Source organism: Clavispora lusitaniae (genome assembly GCF_014636115.1).
Source record: "Clavispora lusitaniae strain FDAARGOS_655 chromosome Unknown tig00000003_pilon, whole genome shotgun sequence".
NCBI classification, from domain to species: domain Eukaryota; kingdom Fungi; phylum Ascomycota; class Pichiomycetes; order Serinales; family Metschnikowiaceae; genus Clavispora; species Clavispora lusitaniae.
This window is the reverse complement of record NW_027093975.1, coordinates 1760507-1777949: the sequence shown is the minus strand read 5'-3', so window position 1 is coordinate 1777949 and position 17443 is coordinate 1760507. Positions and strand designations below refer to the sequence as shown.

Sequence of the window (17443 nt, the reverse complement as noted above, 5' to 3'; positions counted from 1 at the left end):
TCCACACTGTCTAGCTTTGTTTAGGTTGATCTAGGTCTGACGTTTACGCCCAACTCTGGATGCAGCGGGCTCACGTTTACGCGCGCGCACCAAAGTGAAAATTTCTATTCAGGTAATCTTTCGTTGTGTACCAACATCGTTCAGCCATACATATGATCGGTAGAGCCTTCTCGCGGAGCTATTCCGCTTCAACTGCTCCAGCAATCCGTTCGACGCTTTTGTTGCTGAGAACACCAGTGATTACGGCTGATTTGCCCGAGTTCCAAAAGCAATACTATCGTTACCAAAATGAGTTGTGGAAACGTTTGATGTGGACATTTCCCAAGTGGTTCTACTACAGGGAAGGTACTTTGTCGGAGCAGAAGTTCCGTGAGTTGAACAAGAACCCTGTTTATAACAACCCAAACCTCGAGTTTGTGGGTGGAAGACCCGAACTCAGACAGCAAAGAGACAGAAGATTCAAGCAGGAACTTTCATTGCCCAAAACCTATCAGGAGAACGCCAAGGAAGAGGAGGACACTCAATCTGAGAGCTTGGCGAGAAAAATCGTCCCCAACTCTAGAATCACAAAAGCAGACGAAGCCAAAGACTTGACCAGCTTAGAGAGAGCATTGAGTAGAACCTTGTACTTAGTTGTCAGCCAAGACAAGGGAAAGTCTTGGAAGCTTCCATCTTTTCCAAATAATGGGTCTGCTCTACATACGACTGCCGAGGAAGGCTTGTACTCTATTGGTGGCGATCGACTCAACTACTTCAATGTTTCCAGAAAGCCATGCCATGTTCACAATGGCGCCGAAGGTAAAGAGTTTTTTATTAAGCTGCACATTTTATCTGGCCAATTTTCTGGCCAGCAACCGGACTTGAAGTTCTTGTGGTTGACCAAGGAAGAAGTGGGCGAGTACTTGGACAAAGAGTATTTTGCTGAGATTTCTCATTTGATGAGCGAAGTGTAGTCAGCATCTTGTAAATAGCAATGCACCATCATTTTGTATAATCCCTTTGTATTTACATTTTACATCGAGAAGTGAGTATTAAAACATCTTTTACACGTTCTACTTTTTATCTTCTCAAAAAATATTATTTAAGGTATCTGCAATACTGGTCGATTCTGACGTAGTAGTAAGCTCAAAATAGCATATTCTTTGTTTTTTTTTTATCTTGGGTAACTTAGGGAGGTACATCGAGTCTTAGCACACAATATTTGGTCTACCTTCTTTGGCAAGCAAGTAATGTGAAGACCTTTTCTTTGTAAAATTGAAAACTAGAAGTCATCATTGAATAGCAAGTGCAACACCAGAGACTTCGCATATGGACACTAAGCATAAACTCGTTTGTTCCCCATCTGACTTCAATTCCACTTCAAGAACTGTTTCCAATCTTTTCACGGCACCTTTTGGGTAATAACGATATTCGAATATTAAGCATGAATAGCACATCTTACTTAGTACTAAATAGTTTTCGAATTAACCGAATTTAACTTTTTTTAAGTACATGTTACATATCCTTCTTTCCCCGCAAAACTTGCTCTGCGGTCCAAACCGAGCGGTCCAAAGCGGCACCGACAGTGAGAACACCAGCAATAGAGCTGACCACACCCAAAATAAATCCAGACCACGTCTTTGCGTATTCCTCTCTGCTGATGATTTTCATTGGCGAGATATCAAAGTGGAAAAACGCACCAGGCACTCCACCTTGTGCATGCATGGTATTCTGGTGGTCGTCATCACGTCCGCCCACAATTGGTCTGTCATGTGTGATGACAGAAAACTGATTGGTGTCTACAGCCTCTTTTTTGCCGTCCAAAAACTCGAAACGGGTAGACACAACCGACAAATAGTACAGAGCCACATGGTTCTTTTTCTTCAAGTCAAAATGGAAACCGTCAAGTGGGTGGATCGATGGCTCCTGGCTATCGTCAGTGGAGGCCAAGCGGCGGGATGCAGATGGGTCCTCTCCAAACGAAAAGTGGTTGATCTTGTGGTCGATGGAAAACTTGTTGGAGTACTTAGTCCACAACGACAAGTCGTGCAGGTGGCGCCCATTCCGGGACAATGGCACACCCGGTGCAAAATGCAAGTTGCCCGAAATGCGGTTAATTTTTGCAGAGCCCTTGATGCGGCAGCCCTCGTTGTTGTTGATACGAGACACCATTTTTTCCACATAACCTTCACGCTCGCACTGCTCGATGTTGGATCCGTCGAAAAAGCCCCATTCTTGCACAGCGTAAGCCATGCGAACAGCCTCGCATGTGTTGCAACAGCGTTTGTTATCGGTCTGGTCTACGGCACCGTAGCATGGGCCACATGGGACACCTCTGCTGATTTCGTCCTCGGTTAAGGGCCCACATACATCTTCAAACTTCTTGGCACCGGAAAGAAGCGGCAAATCGTCGCTAATCTCTTCACCCAGCGGAAGCACACGGAACATCTCAAAGCCCGATTCCACAATGTCCAAGTGCAAGTCTCCAGTCATGTCCAAAATGTCCAAGGACATGACACCGCACGGGACATCGGGGAAAGTGATGTCTAGGTTGATGTCGAGCTGGCGGTTCACGTCGCGATTGACCACCAACTCGGGTCGAACAACCACCAGCATGTAGTCGGAATACTCATTGCGAATCAAAAAGAGCACAATTAGCACGCACACCAAGGTGATGACTCCACCAGACGCGGTTTTCACGCGCGCGTCTTCAACAGTTTTCGCAAAGGCGTCGAGCGAAAGCAATCTCGGCCGGGAAGACATGGCTGTGAATGTGGTGTATTGCGAAAATGTCAGTGGAAAACGGTCGCTTGAAAATGCACTCGTGGCACTAGCGCGGCGCGGCTCTGATCGAAACACCCGTGCCTCCGAGACCCACCAAACCCGGGAATGAAGGCCATTTTTGCTGCTCTTGGGTCCAATCTGTGGTTCCAATGTGTGGTTAAGGTTGGTGTAAAAGCGTTGTTTTTATTGCTGGGTGTCAAACCTCGGTACTGGTGCCTGCTGGATTGTATGTTAGACAGGCCATGGTGGCTTTCGCACCTCATGCACTTTCTCACTCGGCTACTCAATAGAGTAATTAGGACAGGTGCTTAAACTTTAATAGCATCGATGCATACTGATGCGTATTCTGGAGTCCCTTAGAGCAAGTCACCTGTTGTTCCGGCGAGAGAAACAGTCCAAAATCTTGTTGTTTATCTGTAATTCATAGTCTACATTGTCAATTACGAGCGTGAAAGCATTGTGCTGAATCTTCAATTACAGAAAATCCATTGGCTTCTCTCAAATTGGGGAAGCTGAGATTCAATTGCTTCTGATGTTTGATCGTACTTCTTTTTTCTTTGGCAGGGGTTACATTTTTTCACTCTCCACAATATAGACCTGCGAAATAATTCGCAGTTTCATACAAACCGTGCACAAGATGACAAAAGTCGAAAATATATAACAGACAACCACAAAATGACGATGTATTTCGTTTCCCCTTCTTCTTAATACCTCTGAAAGCAGACCATATTTCATCTTCACCCTCTACTAACAGAGGAACAAAGTAACAATAACTGCATACAGCCGCTACTTTTATGCCGTGCGTGTTCAGCTTCATCACACTTGCATGTCTGCTTTCTTTTCCAATCTCCGCCTATTCCCTGCTAGGGATCTTGGAAGCAATGGCAAACCCACTCAAAGTGAAATTGTACATGTTTCAATCAATGCAACGGGCTCGCGTGTCATAAACACCCGCACAGATCGTTCGATTCGAATCTGGCGGTCTACTGTATCATTGACAGACCCCATTGTCATTGAAAACCCCCACAGAGGACCCGTCACGTGTATCTCATGGAACCCTGCTACTGAAACGTCTTTTGCAAGCGTTGGCGGCGATGGAGCCGTCAAACTATGGAAAGGTCTGGGCCATCTTGAACGTGAGATCAAATTGGGAAAAACTGCCGCTCATTTAGTGGCGTACGCTCCAGATGGTGATGTGATGGCAGTAGTGGCCGATGGCAGCATTTCCATCTACAACGTCGCCAAAGGTTACACGAAAATAGCACACGACAGCCGCCCTAGCAAAATCAACGCGCTTCAATGGACAAATAAAGGCCACAACGTTTTCGCCACGGGCCATGACGACGGATCCATATGTTTTTGGCGCCTTGACCTGATGGCCATTGAGCTTTTATATACGCTTCAGGGCCACCATTCGCCTGTCACGTGTATGTGCCTTGATCCTAGAGGGAGATATCTAGCTTGCGGCCTGAGGGAGGGAATTGTCTCATTATGGAACACTACAGACTTTACAAACCTCGGTGTTCTTTCTGCAGTAGACCGAGCTATCAGCAGCCTTTCTGCCAGCCGAGACGGGGCGTATTTGGCTGTGGGTTACAGCGAAGGGGCCGATGTAAAAATTTATGAGTACGATACACTCACAGAAGTTCACAATGCACCAAAAAGTCAGGCAGGGAAAATTGGTGGACAGGCAGCGTGGTTTCCAAATCGGACAGCGTTGATCATTGTGGTCGATAAAGGACAAGTGATGCTGCTCGCTAAAAAAGAGGTGAGCTAGAGATTGATGGGAGAGGAATGACTAGGAGTCGAAACATGATTATTTGTAAGGTGAGAACTATTGTTGTACTTTCAAGGATTTACGTTGGTCTTACATACCTTCTCTCATGCTTGGAACCAGTATATATGGCCAACCCTTCCCTTTGAGCCATTGTTGTTCCATGGACTAGATCCCTTTCATCCGCAGAGGGGAATGCAAAAAGATGCGAGAAAATAGAAGGTTCGCCATGATCGTGGCCGCATTGCACATCGAACTATTTATGGAAGGAAGCACCCAATATGGTTTCCTGATACGGAGAAAGTACGTACAGCGGCAACAGCACCATGTGCCTTTTTATAGAGCCGAGGCGACTGGGCTAGACGCAGTGTCACCATTCGTTACTCCACCATTGAAAGAGGTGGAATTATGTATCACGACTGTTCATCTACAATGATTAAAAATAAGTATACTAGATATTATCTACAAAGAAACGTTGAAGCTGATGGTGGCACCAGATTCTGACTACAACTGCTTACAATCACAACTTCCCTACTTATTTTCTGCTTGTAACAATTGGTGACCTAGCATTGGGTTAAATGCGGTCACGTGCCCCTATTCCTCGGGCGGTCCACTAGTATGTTTATATATTGACATCAAACGGTATTCACGCGGTTTCAGAGCCACAGATTGGGCAGCAAAGAATGGGACGAAATTGAAAAACCAGAGGAATATTAAACTAACCGCCGTTTGAAAGCTGCAAAGATGCAGTTTGCTAGCATCTCAAATTCTTCTAGAACAGCATGTACATTGTATACTCAAACCGGCCAGGCTGGGGCAGGCGAGCGTTTATTTTATTTCTTTTTTAATCTTTCCGCGCTTTGCACTTCCATACATTATTATTTCCATTTGCAAATGCGCCCTTCACATCTTTTCGCACGCCGTACTAAACGTCAAGGCTTGTATTTTTTTGGAGTGCCTTTTTTCTTACCACTTTTTACTCCCCGCTACAGATCCCCGGTTTTTCCCATCTCCTTTCACTAGCGTCTCCATTAGTCTCATTGCCAGATAATCGCCGTCTTTTTTTTTTGTCCCCACTTTTTCTCAGTACAGAGAAATCGAGAAAAAAAAAAGATAAAATAAAAAACAACACCACTATCTATCCCGCCACGGCCCACCATGGAAGGCAATCACCAATTCCGCTCTTTTTCGGCAGCGTCTTCAGTCTCGTTGAATTCCTCGTCGAACAATGTTAGCAGAGTTCCCCTGGGCCCGCTCCTACAGCCAAATCTGTTTATGAATAAAGTTTCCTCTGTTCAAGACCACATGTTCTACCAATGCTCGACTTTATTGAACAGACTCAAGAAAATCAAAGACATTGAACCGTTCATGGCCAGCGCATACTCAGCGGCAGAAAAATGCGCCGAGCAACAGGCATTAGCGTTCTCTCAAAGCTTACAGAACCAAGAGTCTTCCGCAGGCTTTCGGGCTTCGGTTGGTTCTGGCGGATTTTCCATCTACCTGGATAACTCTGGAACTTCACAATCGAATGCCAATCCTTCACTGATCAATAGCATTTTTACATTTACTGCAGGGGTACTTCCTGCCAATCTTAACGTGGACCCAGCCACACAACTCTGGAAACTATTCCAACAAGGAGCACCGCTTTGTTTGGTTTTCAACAGCATTAGACCTGAACATGCCATTCCCATTTCTTCTTCCACGGAAGACTTGCGCATGTGTAAAAAGGCTGTTTACGATTTTCTAATCGCAGTCAAAACGCATTTGAACTTCGACGACGACTTCATGTTCACCATATCCAATGTGTTCTCAGATAATACGCATGACTTGCTAAAAATAGTCAAAGTTGTGGAACGTTTACTAGACATGGACGATAGTAAAAGTGATTTAACTGTCGAGAATCTCGCTTCAGACATTGCCGAGGTTAAGATTACAGACGAAAGATCTAAAGTGTTCCGCGAGTTACTTCAGACTGAACGCAAGTATATTCTGGACCTCGAGCTACTAATGAGATATCGTAATGAGTTGCAAAATGCTGAGGCGCTTTCCAGCGAACAATTGCATGTCCTATTCCCGAATCTCAACGACATTGTTGATTTCCACAGAAGGCTTTTATGCGGCCTCGAATGTAACATAAACATTGAGCCGAAGTACCAACGTATTGGTTCCATATTCATACATGCTTCCAACGGCCCCTTTAAGGCATATGAACCTTGGACGATAGGTCAAGTGGCAGCTATCGAACTCATTAACAGAGAAGCTCCGAATTTGAAAAGATCATCTTCCTTACTAGATCCTGGATTCGAATTGCAATCCTACATCATCAAACCTATTCAACGGTTATGTAAATACCCGCTTTTGTTGAAAGAACTCATCAAAGCATACGCTGACTCAACGGACAGCCCGTGCTATAATGAATTGATTATGGCAAATTCTGCTATGAAAGAAGTGGCCAATCAAGTCAATGAAGCGCAAAGAAGGGCCGAAAATGTTGGCTACCTTCAGAACCTTGTGGATAGGGTCAAAAATTGGAGAGGTTTCAACTTGCGGGAACAGGGAGAACTCTTATACCATAGTGTCGTGTCTGTCAAGGATGGCGACGGCGAGAAGGAATACGTGGCATACTTATTCGACAAGATCATTTTCTTTTTTGTTGAAGCTAATGTATCCGACCCTAAGCACAAGGAGAAGAAAAAGCGTGATATACTATCATCGAGAAAGAAAGCTGGCAGTTTATCAGGCTCATCAGCCAATCTCCTCGAGTCGTTGAATAATGCCAAGGAAAAAAGCATACTCGAACTAAAAGGCAGGGTGTATATCTCAGAGATTTACAATATTTCATCAGCAAACGCTAATGGCCACACATTAATCATCTCATGGTCAGGGAAAAAGGAGAGCGGGTCTTTCACATTACGATTTAAGAGCGAAGAAGCAAGAAACCAATGGGAAACATGTTTACGTCATTTGAAGACTCATGAAATGAATAATCAAATCCGCCGTCGGCTTAGAGATTCACATGGCTCATGGAGTACCTACGATTCCTATGATGTGACAGCTCCATATTCCAGTACTTCACCAGTATCTCATTCAATCCAGGAGTCGACAGTATCCCAACCAATTGCAGAGTCTCCAAACCACCGATCTCCTTCGTATCAGAGACATAATTCTTCGTCGTCAAATTTTAGCATGATGAAAATGAGCCGCAATAAAAATGAGAACACGTCGCGCATTTCGAGCTCGTCTATTACTATGACTACTAACAACTCTGACACATCTACTTCGTCAGTGTCGCTGCTTAGTAGTATCAAGATCAAGCTCATCTACAATGTCATTGAACTTAGCGAACCCATTTATGTCTCGTCCAGTGTCCTGTTTCCCGAGCTCAAACTCAAGATTCTGTCGTTCATAGCCTCGAGCGGAGAGGTACACGATGACATTGTGATTAACAAATTCAAGTACAAAGACGAGGACGGAGACTTTGTGATGATGGCTTCTTCGGACGACTGGCTGTTGGCCGTGGATATGGTGGATGAACTCGCCACTCTGGAAGATACTGGACGACTTTTGACCATTTGGGTTTCTTAGAAACCCGCGGCTATATAACGCACCTGAAAAAAAAAAAAAAAAAAGAAACATGATAAGGATCCAACGGAACAACGTAAACACAATTAGTTGTGCTCAAGTAACTACATAGCTCTAAAAGCAACCAGAGTATCAAGACCCCAAGCCTTACTATGATCTTGACAACACCATAACGGTTCTTTTTGTGTATCTCCCAGTAACCACCTGTTTAAAATATTATTTTTTCCCCTTGTATTGTTCATGCTCTGTTGCCTCGGTTACAAGGTACTCTTCCATACTGCACAATGGGGTATTAACTTTTTGGAGTGTTCACAATGGCCGCCTTCTAAGAGGCCAGGATTGTCTTTTGACATTAGTAAAAAAGTAGTAAAATGGAGCTGACGTGCGTGCTTGCTTTGTTCTGCTGGATGTGTTTGGAGAACAAAGACGCAAGTTTCCGGGTAGATTACCCCTACACGACAGAAACAGGTACAGTAAAGAGAAAAAACCAATCAAGAAGAAAAAAAATAAAAAAAAAAACCTGAGAGTTAATAAAAAAAAAAAAAGATCAGGCAACGAGCTAATTTGCTCTTATATTGCGGAGGGACATTACTAAAGAGCACATGTACGTGGTTAATCAAACGTCAGTGGCAGTGTTGAATACGGGAGGTACGGGTGCACACATGTCCCACCTGGCTAAGCAGATGCAAAAAGTGTTGCACGATTCGACAAGAAGTCTTGCGATTCAATCATGGAAGAAACGTCGCTGATGAGTTTCCGTGTATGAGATTGCCAGAGACGGTTGGCACGGCGACAACAAAGGAAAAACAATAGGAAAGTAGGTAGCCCAGAGTCGTTCCTGCAGGAACAAGGTTTGTTAGTGTATGTCTAGATCGCTTCGGAAAAGACCTTTGACGTTTCGTGGAGGCACGTCTTAGTAAGCTTGCCTGCACACAAGTGCCGTATGTCTGACGCTTCGCAGCAAATGCACGGTTTTTTTCCCACTATCGCAGAGTGCAGTTGTTTCTCCACTAAAGGTGCGGCTTAGCCATGCGCGGCTTATCTCCATGGCTTCATGATTGAGCTCCGGACCTGTATTTTTGCGAGGCGCAGACTGCCAGAGTCACTGATTTGCAATCTCTTGCTTCTCTGGTTGGGAGCCAGCGAAGCATCTGAAGCACATACATCACATGAATGGACGGTTAGAGGCGCCCGCGATTGTCATTGTTTGCCCATTCCAGAGATGTATGCAGCGCCCAAAATGCTCTTGGTGATGCTTGCACGTTGCCAACCTGGACAGACAAGAAGACACCCGTGTTTGTCGGCCAACCCTGAATCCAGCATCAACGTACGTCATGCTGGAAGGAAAGTGTACACGAATACGGAGTGCGGTGTAGGACATATGCGGGTTATGCATACATCATTTCTCAAGGACTCCACACTGCGAGTCTCTGGCGATGGAAAAGACAAATTCACCATTCAAACATAGGTTGGGCCGAACGGTTCTTTGCACCAAATGTGGATCAGCGATGGCTCTATAATGCTTAGATAATTGCACCAATGCAGGATACCTATTGTTTGGGCATTTCTCTGTTGCCCTGGATGAAAGAGATTCACCTCGTTTCTGCAGGTACCTGACTACAAGGCGGAATTAAACACCCAGATGAGTGTGGGCTATAAATACAGAGGTCCCAGCCCATGTTCTGTACGTCTCGTGTAATTGCTGCTTCAACACTGAGATAACTCCAGACCATGAGGAACTTTATCTGGCTTTTCCTCATCCAGCTAGCTATGGCTGGCAACATCATCATCTATGACAAAGAGTACGTCTTCCGCTCTTGCAACTCCGTGATTTGGTACCAAGGCTCCTTCTGTATGCCAAGAAACTTGTCTGAAGAATCGTACGAACCTCTCGAGTCGTATGAATGTTACTGCAGCAACAAGAACGGGTTGGCTACCCTCATGGGCTGCCTTGCAGTCGAAGGCCAGAACAACGACGCCATGTACAAGAAAGTGGTGAAGGAGTGTGCCAAGTACGGGGCTCAGGTATCCACTTCCGATCTTTCTGCGGCATATCAGACGTACCTCAAAGATGCAAAGGACGTTTATGGCAATAAGAGTTACGACATGAGCAAACCCGTGGACTACCCCATCAAGCTTCTGGACAAGCAGAGTGTGATTATTTCTCGTGATACCTACCATGTTTTCTTCCGCAACTTCAACTACTCCTTGTCTTATGGCGGTATCTGTCTTGCTTACTGGGCCTTGATGGTTGTCGGTGCGTTTGTGTGCAACTGGGTAGTGTATCTCTTCCCTAATCTGCGTTTGTTCCTCAACGGTCCTATCAGCAGAACATACCGCAGATATGTGGAATATCCAGCTTTGCTTGGAAAGAAGAGAAATGTGCCACAGAGATTTTTGTACTTTTTCGAGTTTTTGATCCCCACTAGAGCGGAGTCTCTTATTGTTTTTGGATTCTTTGCCGTGTGCGTTATTCTTTGTGCTGTGAATATCGACTTTGTCGAAGGCCAACAGCTCTACCCGGGCAAACAGGCTTTCATCACCAGAATGATTGTCGACAGAACAGGAATCATGTGCTCTATGCTCACCCCATTGTTCTTTTTGTTTGCTGGCCGCAACAACATTTTGCAATGGATTACTGGCTGGAAGTATTCCACCATGATTATCTACCACAGATGGATTGCCAGAATTGCCGTGACAATGGCATTTATCCACTCGGTTGGATTTACTTGGATCTATTCCAAGGAGAAGTACTACACCACTGCCATGAAGGAGGCTTGGTTGAGATGGGGTGTCGTCGCTACTACATGTGGTGGTCTTATTTGTTTCCAAGGCCTTCTCTTTTTCAGAAGAAGATTCTATGAAACTTTCTTGGTGTTGCACATTTTGTTGGCTGTCTTCTGGGTCGTGGGCATGTGGCACCACTTGAAGGCCAAGGACTACCAACAATTGGTTTACCCAGCCATTGCTGTATGGGGCCTTGACCGTGTTCTTAGAGTTTTGAGATTGTTTTGGTTCGGCATGCCCGTTGCCCAAGTGACATGGCTTCTAGATGACACTTTGAAAGTGGAAGTGCCCAAGCCCAAATCATGGCCATCTGTTCCCGGCGGACATGCCTGGCTTCATTTTGGATATGGCATGTACATTTTCCAAAGCCACCCATTCACATTCATTGACTCGCCTACCAAGGAAAACACCATTGTGTTCTTCTGTAAAGTAAAAGGCGGAATCACCAAAACCCTTGTGAAGGCTTTGCACGAAAAGCCAGGAAAAACCATGCCAATCAGAGTGACTGTGGATGGTCCATACGGAGAAACTAGTCCTGTGAAGCACCATTCGAGTATTGTGTACGTTGCAGGTGGAAGTGGTGTTTCGGGTGTGTATTCTGAGGCTATGGCGATGTCCAGAAAGCTTTCCACCACATCCAAGAGAGTCAGATTGGTGTGGATCTTGAGAGATTTCGTTTCCGTGGCTGGATTCACGGACGAGATCAAGGCTACAAGAAATTCCGGTTTGCTTACATCTGTCTACATTACACAACCGGAAGCTACCGTGGCAGCTAAGGCATTCCTCGAAAGAAATAACCTGAGCAGTCTGGACGAGAAGACTCGCATCGAAGAAAAGGTTCGCTTGGATGAGAAATACGGTCCCGGTTTTGCCCAAGAAGAAAAGCAAGGAATGTCCCAAGGTAGTGACAATTCGAGACAAGATGCCTTTGGCTTGGCTGGTTTGGAGTACGAGTTCCCAGATATCGATTTCCATGTCGGCCGGCCGGACTTGAATGCGCTTATCGCTCGCGAAACTGAACAAGCACCTGCCTCTATTGCATTTATTGGATGTGGTCATCCTATCTTGATTGACGATCTCCGGTACTCCATTATCGAGTACATGGACAAGACGGACAAGAGAATAGATTTCTACGAGCAGTTGCAAGTGTGGGCTTAGTTTGATTTTATTGTTGAAATTGGTGCACTCGAGATATACATGGTTAAACTGACCATTCTGCTATTTATTTTTGCTGGAAATCAAAGACAATATACAAGTGCCCGTGATTATTTCTAACCGTGAGCAATGTAGCACGTTGTGCATTAGCGATGCATAGCGCTACTATGACGCCTACCCTGTATGCAATGTTAAAAGACTAACAATGTTTTAGACTTCATTCTGTAATCACACGCAAATAGTGTAGATAGAATTGATAATTCTTTTTTTGTATTTGAGCTCAAACGCAGTCTTCCAACTAGGTGGTTGACAGGTATTGATGAGTTTTTTTGAATCGATGCGATAGGGTGCGGAAATGTAACATTCACCAGTCTCATACACTTGTTTCGACAGACTATGAGACCGTCAGCCTTCGCATGCGAGAGAAGTTATATCTTAGTTTAATTACATGAATTAAAAGTTTCTGCGCATTCATCCGTTGGCTTTAAGCGCCGTGTATTAGGCGGAATGTTAAACGGAACAACATGCGGTCTTAGAAAAAAATTGTACGGGCGAGAAGAAGCTTCTTGCAATCATTTTAGAGAGAATGTTTTGTTGTTGCAGGCTAGTCGAGAGGCCATTTTCTTATGGGTAGTATGTTTCTAAAAACTCCGCACATATTCTCCTCATTCTTTTAGGACTCAATGGTGTCTGAAGGACCGAAGGAGTCGCCGATATTGCTTACTGTAGAATGTGCTCCACGAGAATCGTTACTTTTAGACTAGCAGGCCTTGACTAACGTCTTTCGAGTTATTTGTTGAGAGTAATTCCTAGCACCCGATGGTATTTCAATCAATAAAAAAGTGGCTGGAAATAGATAAAACAATGATGTTCAAAGCTTATTGAGAGAAGGAATTTCACACTGGCTTATATCTGTAGATAAATGCAATCAGAATTTAGAAACTTTTTAATTCGTTTGAAGTAGTAGTGGCCTAGTAGCATCTCACATCACATGACCCAGATCACATGCCGTGACTCATTAGTACTACTAGGTGTAATCATCGCGCGTCTGATTCGTCTGTGCGTCTCACTTGGAGTATTGATTGAAATCATCTTTCATTTTCGTTTCGTTCCTGTCAGATTTCTTTCTCTCATTTGAGCTAGGTCCAGAAATGATTCGGCACACTTCGAGGTCTTTTCGCCTTCCCGGTTTACGCCGGGCATGGTCCGGTCGCAACCTTTGGCCCAACCATCTGGCAACATCTTCTACAAGATCAGCGGCACGAGTTGCCTATAGAAACTTTTCGGTAGCTCTGCGGCAGCATATGAGACCGACACCTTCTTTCCGCAAAGAAATTCCTTTCTCACAGCTTCTGGAGGAAGACCGCTCGCTTTTGACGGAAGAGAGAGCAGCAGATAATGTGGATGTCTGTATCATTGGAGGAGGCCCTGCGGGATTAGCCACAGCAATCAAGTTGAAGCAATTGGACAATGAGGAAGGCAACGGTGATTTGCGGGTTGTGGTGTTGGAAAAAGCACCAGACTTTGGATCGCATATTGTCAGTGGAGCTGTTCTTGAGCCGCGGGCATTGAAAGAGCTTTTTCCCGACTCTGAGTTTTTGAACGAAGATGGATCGGGAATTCCTCTTCCGCCAGACTTGGTCACTCTTGTCGAACATGATGACATGAAGTATTTGACCAGTGAGTATGCATTTTCTTTGCCAGAACCTCCGCAAATGAAGAACCACGGAAAAAATTATATTGCGTCTCTCAGCTCGGTGGTACAGTACTTGGCCGAACAAGCGACAGACTTGGGTGTTGAAACATACCCTGGTGTTTCTGTCAGCGAACTTGTGTACGGAGCTAACGGTGCTGTGAAAGGCGTGGCTACTAGAGACGTTGGAATCGGGAAAAATGGAGCTCCCAAATCTTCTTTTGAAAGGGGAATGGAGTTCCATGCGAGAATCACAGTTTTGGCAGAAGGATGCCATGGCTCGCTCACCAAGAGTGCTGTTGCCAAGTTCGATTTGCGCCAATCCTCTGATCCGCAGACGTACGGACTTGGAATCAAAGAAGTATGGCGTGTTCGTGACGAAAATTTCGAGCGTGGCTTTGTAGGCCACACCATGGGATATCCATTGTCTGCTGGCGTGTATGGCGGAGGATTCCAGTATCATTTTGGGGACGGCTTGGTTGCTGTGGGCTTGGTGGTTGGTTTGGACTACGCTAATCCATACATTTCTCCCTACCAGGAATTCCAGAAAATGAAAACACATCCATACTACTCGAATGTTTTGGAAGGTGGAGAATGCGTTTCATATGCCGCTCGTGCACTTAACGAGGGCGGGTATCAATCAATTCCTAAACTTCATTTCCCAGGCGGGCTTCTTGTCGGTTGCTCTGCTGGTTTTATGAATGTGCCAAAAATTAAGGGTACGCATACGGCCATGAAGTCTGGTATTGTCGCAGCTGAGTCTATTTTTGATGCTATCAAGGAGTTGGATGCCGTGGACGAAGAAACTGATATGGAGGAGAATGTTTTCGACTTGGCGCAGTATGAAGAAGCATTCAAGCAATCTTGGGCATACGAAGAGCTTTACGAAGTCAGAAACGTCCGTCCCGCCTTTAATTTGGCTGGTGGTCCGTTGGGATTTTTGACTGGTCTTGCACACTCTGGATTGACTACTATGATTACTCGTGGTTCCGAACCATGGACATTGTCTCATTCGCACGGTGATGCTGAAGCGACCAGAAATGCCAAAGACTTTTCCCCAATCGAGTACCCTAAGCCAGACGGAAAGCTTACATTCGATATTTTGACTTCGGTTTCTCGTACCGGAACGTACCATCAAGACGATGAGCCATGTCACTTGCGTATTCCAAACCAGGACCATAGAAAACATGCCGAACTTTCATGGCCACGCTATAAAGGAATTGAACAGAGATTCTGTCCTGCTGGAGTGTACGAATACGTGGAAGACGAGAATGAGCCTTTGGGAGTGAAGTTCAACATTAACAGCCAAAACTGCATTCACTGTAAGACTTGTGATATTAAGGTCCCTGACCAAGACATTAATTGGACTGTACCCGAGGGAGGCGATGGGCCAAAATACTACATGACATAGATCGAAGAAAAAATGGAAAGAAATGCATGAGCACACCATGAAAAATCGTGTGGAGAAACTATATTACCGCCTATTCCACAAACTCTTCTCCTATAATGGAGAATGATACTTAATGAAACTCCTGTTTTGAACCGGGGCAAAAACTTGAGCAATCACTAATAGATCCATGTATAATTGATAGATAATTTGACCAGGTACGACATGGCGATACTATTGGATGTAAAGGAAAGAACGGAAAAGACTATAGTACAACGAATTTGAGCTGTAGCCCATCTTAGAAGTAGAATGTCATACGGAACCTATAAGTACGAGATGGAATAGCGTACACATATAATACACAACGATACACATGGTTGAAAAATATTGTCAAATATGACACAATGGAAAATAGGGTGGGAGCACTCTCTAGTAATTATCGTCAGAGGTTTTAGCGTATATTTTTTTATTTTTCGTAACTGATGCTGGATGCACCTCATCAAAAACGGCCATATTAGACCAAGCGTAGATTAATTTTCACGAACGTCATTTGTTTCGTTTCTCAGCTGAACCACTTGTCCAAATCAGACAACGTAAGGTCCTCTGGAGCACTTATCTCCTGGGTCAAAAAGCCCGAGCGCACGACATGCGCCCAGTTGCGTTTCGACTTTGGTGAATTGTTAGAAGAAGATTTCGCCGAACTCATGTCTGAAGACGAAGTTTCAGAAATGGCCTTGAGCGCAGCCGCGTGCAACGCAGCAGCGGCAGCAGCAGCATTCGGGCTGTGAGAACAAGGAGTCTTGGGCGCTCTAGGGGCCGCCGCAGCAGCAGTAAGAACTTTGCTCTTTTTTGTCATGGATAAATACGACATGGACTTGGACCTCTTTCCGTTCTTCTTGAATGTTTCAATGCTGAAATCGGCAGAGTCGTCATCTGTGTCGTTGAAAACGTCTAGGTCCTCAAATTCGTAGTCCAAATCGTTGAGCTTCTTCTGTTCTGTGATGGGAGTTGGTGTAGCAGATACCTTTGGTGCTGGCGAAGCCACATCATCAGTCTCTTTTCCAGAAGCAGAAGAGTGCTCAGGCATGTTAGCAGCGACAGGGGCAGACGCATAGGGGACAAACAAGTTGGCAAGATCAGACGATTCCAGGAACGCAGGCCTGTTGGGACCAAAATCATACATAGTCAGTCTTCTTTGCTTGAGTATAGCAGATTGCTTGGCCGCCTCGAAGGAGTCTGTGGAAAAGTTTGAGCTCAGACCGTTGACAAACTTTTGGTTTCCCTGGCTCTGCTTCTGGTACTCCATGACGTTTTTCACGTGGACATGGAAGTCCTTCGTTAAAAGACCACGGTACACATAAACCATTCTTTTGGGCGAGGCATCGGCCCATTCTCTCGACAAGGCGTACTTCAAATTGGAGTCACCTTTTTCAACACGTTTCACGTAGGCATTCAATTTTGCACTAACCAAGTTTGAAGTCTTGCTCGATAACTGTGCCATTTCTGGATGTCTCTCAACAAGAATATCACAGATTTGCTTAACGGTCATTCCGGCGCCTTCTGGGTCTTTTTCGTACAAGATGAGGAAAATAGCAAAGAGCACGTCGTCTTCCAACGACGCATCACCTTCCTGATCAGGTTTAGGTTTTTCTCCAGTGACAGGAATTGTAGTGGAAATTCCGGTAGCAATTGGTACACGAGCAGACACCTTTGGTTTTTTGCCCAAAGTGGTGCCATTCAAGCTTGCCTTAGGGTAGAAACTACCCAAAGACGAGGAAGCACCAACAGGTGGAGTGGAATCTCTTGAGCTTATCGAAGAGGTAGATTTCTTAGCCGAACTAGTGCCTGTATGCATCAAAGAATCAGGCGAAATGCTTCTCAGCGTCGGCGACAACTCCGCTGGGCTAACGCTCTTGTCGGTTGTAAATGAGGTGATATCAATCTCGGAAAGATTTCCCTTTAAATCGGAGATGGTCGACTTCATCTTGGTGTCGGGGCTCTTAGCAAGGCCCGAGACGTTGTAAGCTGGAGCAGCTTGAGCTGAAGTAACTGGGAGCCCGAGAGGTCTTCTATCTGCCATAGCCATTTTGAATATTATTGGATTGTCAGACACGCGCAAATGTGTTCATAAAACGAGGTACTATGGATTTGCTAATCGACGATGGGATAAAGGGAGGGCAAAACTGAACAGCGATAGTGAAATGCTATTCAGACTTTAGTGTGTGAGGTTAAACAAGATTGTAGTAATGCACTGATTGCGATTCCTCAGCTAACTTAATAACTAAGGCTCGAGAATTAAAGG

The 17443-nt window shown here is 45.0% G+C and overlaps 7 protein-coding genes across 7 annotated transcripts; 5 read left to right on the top strand and 2 right to left on the bottom strand. All coding sequences in view use genetic code 12, as the record gives it.

Annotated features, from left to right (window-relative positions):
- Positions 1-152: 152 nt before the first annotated feature.
- Positions 153-953, top strand: FOB63_000818 (mitochondrial 54S ribosomal protein mL46; the record flags this gene model as incomplete). The annotated part of the gene is made up of 1 exon (XM_002619664.2): positions 153-953. The coding sequence occupies one exon, from the start codon at positions 153-155 to the stop codon at positions 951-953; it is 801 nt and encodes a 266-aa protein (XP_002619710.2).
- Positions 954-1494: 541 nt separating this feature from the next.
- ERV46 (Erv46p) lies at positions 1495-2742 on the bottom strand (the record flags this gene model as incomplete). The annotated part of the gene is made up of 1 exon (XM_002619663.2): positions 1495-2742. One exon carries the CDS (start codon positions 2740-2742, stop codon positions 1495-1497), a length of 1248 nt encoding a protein of 415 aa, XP_002619709.1.
- An 847-nt stretch (positions 2743-3589) lies between these two features.
- On the top strand, positions 3590-4540 carry FOB63_000816 (uncharacterized protein; the record flags this gene model as incomplete). Its single annotated transcript, XM_002619662.2, has 1 exon — positions 3590-4540. The coding sequence occupies one exon, from the start codon at positions 3590-3592 to the stop codon at positions 4538-4540; it is 951 nt and encodes a 316-aa protein (XP_002619708.2).
- Positions 4541-5695: 1155 nt separating this feature from the next.
- CDC24 (Rho family guanine nucleotide exchange factor) lies at positions 5696-8122 on the top strand (the record flags this gene model as incomplete). Its single annotated transcript, XM_002619661.2, has 1 exon — positions 5696-8122. One exon carries the CDS (start codon positions 5696-5698, stop codon positions 8120-8122), a length of 2427 nt encoding a protein of 808 aa, XP_002619707.2.
- A 1728-nt stretch (positions 8123-9850) lies between these two features.
- FOB63_000814 (ferric reductase family protein) lies at positions 9851-12064 on the top strand (the record flags this gene model as incomplete). The annotated part of the gene is made up of 1 exon (XM_002619660.2): positions 9851-12064. The coding sequence occupies one exon, from the start codon at positions 9851-9853 to the stop codon at positions 12062-12064; it is 2214 nt and encodes a 737-aa protein (XP_002619706.2).
- A 1148-nt stretch (positions 12065-13212) lies between these two features.
- Positions 13213-15165, top strand: CIR2 (putative electron-transferring-flavoprotein dehydrogenase; the record flags this gene model as incomplete). The annotated part of the gene is made up of 1 exon (XM_002619659.2): positions 13213-15165. The coding sequence occupies one exon, from the start codon at positions 13213-13215 to the stop codon at positions 15163-15165; it is 1953 nt and encodes a 650-aa protein (XP_002619705.2).
- Positions 15166-15703: 538 nt separating this feature from the next.
- Positions 15704-17227, bottom strand: GDS1 (Gds1p; the record flags this gene model as incomplete). Its single annotated transcript, XM_002619658.2, has 1 exon — positions 15704-17227. One exon carries the CDS (start codon positions 17225-17227, stop codon positions 15704-15706), a length of 1524 nt encoding a protein of 507 aa, XP_002619704.2.
- Positions 17228-17443: the final 216 nt, after the last annotated feature.